Consider the following 6000-nt stretch of genomic DNA (forward strand, 5'->3'; position numbering starts at 1 on the left):
TCAGGCTACAAGGAGAACACAGCCCTGCCTTGGTCTTTCCTTCTTCTTTTTTCACTGTACAACAACCATGTGAATGCTTGTGGCCTATAACCAACTCCAGCCCTTTCTGATCGAAGTTTTTCAGGATTAGAATCACTTTATCTTGTTTCAACTTTCTATTATGGAAAAGTTCAAACATATGTAAAACTTTTTTTTTAAAACACATGGAACCCCAATACCATGTATTGTGGGGAAGCTTTTGGAGGAAAAACATGAGCTTCGGCAAAGTATAGACCAAGCCCCTCGGGAACTTTGAGCTGATCGGGATCAATGTTCTGTTTGACCCAATGTTCTGTTTGATAATGTGAAGCAAGAATTCCACGTAGCTGTTTCCACAACAGAAACCAGCAGGATAGGCAGAGAGGATAACATTTTCATATACTGTTCTTTCCTTTCCCTGCTCCCATTTACTTCCATGTAGACAGTTTCTGTTTAGTATGAAATTCTGTTTGCCTGTCTTAGGACAATTTGAACAGATTATCACTTTTCCTTATCTCTGATCAGCCACAAAGGACAGCTTAGCGGAGTTCACCTCCCTCTTCAATGCACTGAATACATCTTACTAAGTTTTCAACAATCATTAACCTCACGGAGGAAGCATTTTTGAGATTGCTAGTGTTTACCTCCAAACAGTGCTGAGCATCCAACGACGGTCTGGGTCTCTCAGGTTCTGGTTCAAGTTTCCCCGAAAGCAGTCCTCTCCCCTGGATTTTCCTTGATAGTAGTATTCCAGACAGTCTAACGTGGCCCCTTTCTCACACCTAGTTAGTCTCTTGCTTCTCTTTCTTCTGCCTTCACCATAGACTGCTCTGTAAGTGGCGTTCTCTGGAGTCTCACAGTGAGGGGACTTGCGTGTGGTAGCTCTGGCGTATAGACTTTCCCTTCAGGCTCGCTCTCTGTCTGTGAGGGAGATCTACCACACGGTGGGGCTCTACTCTCGGCTTTTCTTTTTTATCTGTGTTTTCTTTCCCAAGCAAAGGCTGTATTGTAGAACTCTCTCTAGCGCCCCCCACCCCCAGTAGACACCCATCAGTGGTAATGATGGTATGGGAATTAAGCAAGTACTTGATTCCATAAATACCTTTCCTAATACGTTTCCGTGTCCCTCTATTTAAAAAAATTTTTTAATCTTTATTTATTTTTGAGGGAGAGACAGACAGACAAGAATGAGAGCAGGGGAGGAACAAAGAAAGACAGAGACACAGACTCTGAAACAGGTTCCAGGCTCTGAGCTGTCAGCACAGAGCCCGACGCGGTGCTTGAACTCAAGATCTGCGAGTTCATCATGACCTGAGCCAAAGTTGGATGCTTAACCGACTGATCCGCCTAGGTGCCCCTCTCTTTATTTTAGTTAGTTAGTTAGTTAGTTAGTTAGTTAGTTAGTTAGTTGGGGTTTTTTAATTTAATTTTTAATTTTGTTAAATTTACGTCCAAATTAGTTAGCATATAGTACAACAGTGATTTCAGGAGTAGATTCCTCAGTGCCCCTTACCCATTTAGCCCATCCCCCCTCCCACAACCCCTCCAGTAAGCCTCTATTTGTTCTCTGTATTTATGAGTCTCTTCTGTCTTGTCCCCCTTCCTGTTTTTATATTATTTTTGTTTCCCACCCCTTATGTTCATCTGTTTTGTATCTTAAAGTCCTCTTAGGAGTGAAGTCGTATGATTTTTGTCTTTCTCTGACTGACTAATTTCACTTAGCATAATACCCTCCAGTTCCATCCATGTAGTTGTAAATAGCAAGGTTTCATTCTTTTTGATTGCTGAGTAATACTCTATTGTATATATATATACCACATCTTCTTTATGCATTCATCCATCGATGGACATTTGGGCTCTTTCCATACTTTGGCTATTGTTGATAGTGCTGCCATAAACATGGGGGTGCATGTGTCCCTTCGAAACAGCACACCTGTCTCCCATGGATAAATGGCTAGTAGTGCAATTGCTGGGTCGTAGGATTCTCTTTATTTTAATATACTGTATATATTTAAGGTGTACATGACGATTTGATATACATATGGACACTGAAATGATTACTATAGTCAAGCTTATTCATCCCTCTTAAGTTCTCACAGGACAGAGCCTGATGCGGGGCTTGAACTCACGAACTGTGAGATCATGACCTAAGCAAAGTCAGATGCTTAACCGACTGAGCCACCCAGGTGCCCCTTAACTGAAATTTTTTGAAGTATATCACACATTCTGGAAAGTACAGAATCCTAAGCTCAATAAATTTGCAATATGAACACACTCATGTAACCCAGATAAAAAATAAATAAAACATCACTAGTGTCCTAAAAACCCCTTTATTTTCCTCCTAAATCACAATCCCACTTTTTGAAAGGTGCTGCTGTCCTGGTGTCTGTAACTGTCAATTATTTGTGTCAGATTTAAAAAATTCATCCCTCAGTAATCCGTTCAGCTTCTTTGCTGTGTAGTATTCCATTGTGTGGATACACTACAGTTTACCCATTTGGTTATTTTCAGGTTGGGGGCTATTAAGAACAGTATGAAAATTCCTCTTTGTGTGCGTTGGTGAGCTTCGGTGTTTACTTCTGTCAGCTGTGTCCATCCAGGAATGAGAATTTACAGATCACAGGGATATGCCTGTACTCAGCCTTCCTACATACACTAGCCTGTTAATAACATTGTTACTTGTTTTTGTTTCAGAGCTCTTCCAGTGTTAGTGGATTCAGATGAGGTAAAATACATTTTTTGCTTATTTTCTTGGTGCTGTTACTTTCACAAAGTAGAAATATATTTCAGAAAGAAATTCTGAAAGTTACTTTGTAAAACAATTACAAATCGAGCAGCCTGGAAGACTGCACTGATTTGTCAATGAAACCTAAAGGAGCTAGATCCTCATTTAAAACAGGAGCAAGATAAATGCTTGTTGGTATAAAGGGAGGGAGAATTGTTTCATGAGATTTTGAGTCTGTGATTTTCTAACATCTTCTATGTGGGTAAGAGTTTAGAATACTTTAAGGTGGCAGTTTGTCTAAATTAATTTCTTCTACTTGGGATATTTTGCTAAGGTATTAGAGTGTCTACTCATTCTCATTTACTAAGCAGGAAATTTGAATCGAGGTTGTGGATTTGGGAAGGTTTGGAGGAGAAAATTGAGTTCTAGATCGTCTGGACATTGAAGGGTGGCCCAAGACAGGAAGAAGTCTGAGTAGTAGGAATTAGAGGGTGGATATTGGGAACTCTAGCTTATGGGCAGGAACAGTAGGGGAGGAAGTTAGTGGTAACTGAGGCGTAATTCAGGTGGTGGCTATAGAGCAGGAGAGCAGCTGCTGCTCTGTTCACTGAAGGGAAAGGACTTTGGCCGTGGCACGTTGATCTGGCAATAGCGGGAAGTTTTGAGGGGGCTGCCGTAGACATGCACCTGGCTGCAAAGCAATTGAACTTCAGGATTTAGAATTCTACAGAAAGAGACACGATGGAGAATTACTTTGTAAAGGGCACTTAGACTAATCATTTGGTAAATAGTTGTATAATTTCAAAATACATGAACTGTGTAAAGCGAGGCAAATCCACCCGTGGATGAACCATGCCTGAGAAAAACACGTGAGCCCCATCTCTGCCTCTCACTGGTAACTCTGAACTTGAAACATTTTCCAGCTAGCAGGATGTTAAAGTTTTCCGAACTTGTCAACAGATATTGGCCAGACATCACTAGAAGTGTAGATTATCCAGTGTTTATTTTCTGAATCTACTGTTTCTATGTATATCATGAAATATACGCAGTTCCCCACAAAATTGTGACTGTGAAAGATTAGAGAATTTTGTTATGTTCTGGAAGGAGCATCAACATTTGGAAGTATGTCATCTTTTTTTTTTTTTTTTTTAAAGGAAATCATGACCAGATCTGAAATGGCAGAAAAAATGTTCTCTTCAGAAAAGATAATGTGATTGGAACCCATATAAATGAAACCCAGTTAACGGTGAAGGACTTCCTCAAGACTGAAAGAGAGCTTTGTTTTGATCTAGTGCAACAAGTTTTTATTGCATTGTCTTGGAAATCTGTGTATTAAAATGAAGAATTCAGGTGGTAGGAGGTTTCTGCACCCCTTTTAAGCTACTTTACATGTCAGCTTAATGTCCACCAAATTGCCTGGATTTGGAAATAATCTAAGAGAAGTATTATGATAAAGAAATATGCCCGGATGCTCTTAGCTAAAAGGAGGCAGGGATGTGGATTTGGGCTTTCTCTTTTCTCTGGAAAATATGACAATTCCAGATTTAAAAATATTTTTTACGTAAACACTTCTATTCTTCCACTCACTAACCTTTGAGGTAGAGGATGTGATTCTTCTGAAGTGTGGTAAATCAGCATCTCCATCTCTTAGGTTTCTAGTTACTAGATGCAATAATAATATTCTTTGACTTTTATATGGAAGTGATTTGATATCAAGTAAAACTTGATTAACCGTAGAACATAAGCATGTTTATAGGGTTAGTTTTGGGGTGTGTGTGTGTGTGTGTGTGTGTGTACACACATATGGGTCTGCACAAGGTCCTTGTTTGTAAATATCACCATGCACATCAAATCACAGAGTTAGGTCCTCTCTAAGCTCAGGGGAACAGAAGTACACAGGAATAAGGTCTTGAAGGTCACTTCCAAGGATTTGCCCTCCCACTATCCCCTCATTCAGGCCACATGTTCACGTGCTGCTGCTGAATCTGTGTGGGGCAGGTGGTAGACACATGGCCAGATGGGGACGCTTTCTCCCCGGAAAGCTGGCAGATTCGTTACCAGTGAGCCTTATAGACCCTAGAACATCCTTTACGTAATCTTGGTTTATTTGATTTTATAATAAAATATGTATTTGTCTGTACAGTACATCACTATTAATCTTGTAATTAATTTCTTGACCTTCGACCATGTTTTATACATCATTTTGTTACATATTATATATGTAATGTATGATGTGAAATTTTTTTGTTTTAATATTTTTTTTAATGCAGAACATTCTAAACTTGAAAGGTAGTTGAATGTAGTATGATGGAAATGTGAATGTTTTGCTGCTGTCATGACCAAAGATACAGGGCTCGCGGACATATAGGATAGGAATTAAAGTTAGAATTTTGCATATCTTTCTTTGAAGGAGTTCTAACCTTTGGAATTGAGAATGGCTTCAGAAAAGTTTGAGAAGCACTTAAAGTCTTAACCAGTACAAACACTTAAATGTAACCTTTATTATTTTTTTCATTATGAAGCCACAAAATTGTTTATCCTTTCAAAAGCCTACTTTTTCAATTTACTTCTCATTTATTCATTTCATAGGGATTAGTAAGAAAGATCGCTAGTAGTAAGATACTTTCAGATTTATTTTCCATAGGGAACACTGAACAGTTTGGGACATGCTTCCTAGGAAAAGAGTGGCTAACAGTGTGAGTTCCATTCCTTTTTTCTGTTTTTGACACGATAATGGGCCCCTACCTACTACATTTCCCAGCATTTGTGTCCATTCTGGTTTTGCTGTGCTTTACCCCGGGCCCAGTTGTTGCAGGGCTGGAGGCGACCCTGCCTTCTAGGTCCTGCTTTTATCTACCACTCCCAGAGTTAGGAGGCAGACCCCCAACTCCTCAGATAGCTCCAGGTGAATTTTGAAATGCAGAGTCCTGGGCTTCCAGCCAGTAGGAGCTCCAAATGTAGCGGAGCAGGAGTGGGGCATCGATGTGAAGTGTGTTAATAAGGGAGACTGCCTCTGGCATAACCTCAGTAGTGCGTACGAAAACACTGCTTTCAGCTATAGGCTGAAATGCAAACTTTTTTCATCTTCTAGAGAAAGCAGGATTCCCTCCTGACAACCTTATCAGAAATGTTTTTCAAAGGGCATATTCTCGGGGCGCCTGGGTGGCGCAGTCGGTTAAGCGTCCGACTTCAGCCAGGTCACGATCTCGCGGTCCGTGAGTTCGAGCCCCGCGTCAGGCTCTGGGCTGATGGCTCGG

General features: G+C 40.4%; 1 protein-coding gene across 3 annotated transcripts in view; it reads left to right on the forward strand.

The window, feature by feature from the left end:
* The window catches only part of TMEM87B (transmembrane protein 87B), a 48683-nt gene extending 43795 nt beyond the window's left edge, over nucleotides 1-4888 (forward strand). For 2 of the 3 annotated variants that reach the window (XM_058683291.1, XM_058683290.1), the window contains exons 18-19: nucleotides 2713-2743; nucleotides 3898-4888. In XM_058683291.1, coding sequence (XP_058539274.1) covers nucleotides 2713-2743; nucleotides 3898-3957 — 91 coding nt within the window. In that variant the 3' untranslated portion in view covers nucleotides 3958-4888. Of the gene's footprint in view, nucleotides 1-2712; nucleotides 2744-3897 lie in introns of those variants that run through there. The other variant, XM_058683292.1, reaches the window with a different exon arrangement.
* Nucleotides 4889-6000: the final 1112 nt, after the last annotated feature.

The sequence above is a fragment of the Neofelis nebulosa genome, chromosome 9, assembly GCF_028018385.1.
Source record: "Neofelis nebulosa isolate mNeoNeb1 chromosome 9, mNeoNeb1.pri, whole genome shotgun sequence".
NCBI lineage: Eukaryota > Metazoa > Chordata > Mammalia > Carnivora > Felidae > Neofelis > Neofelis nebulosa.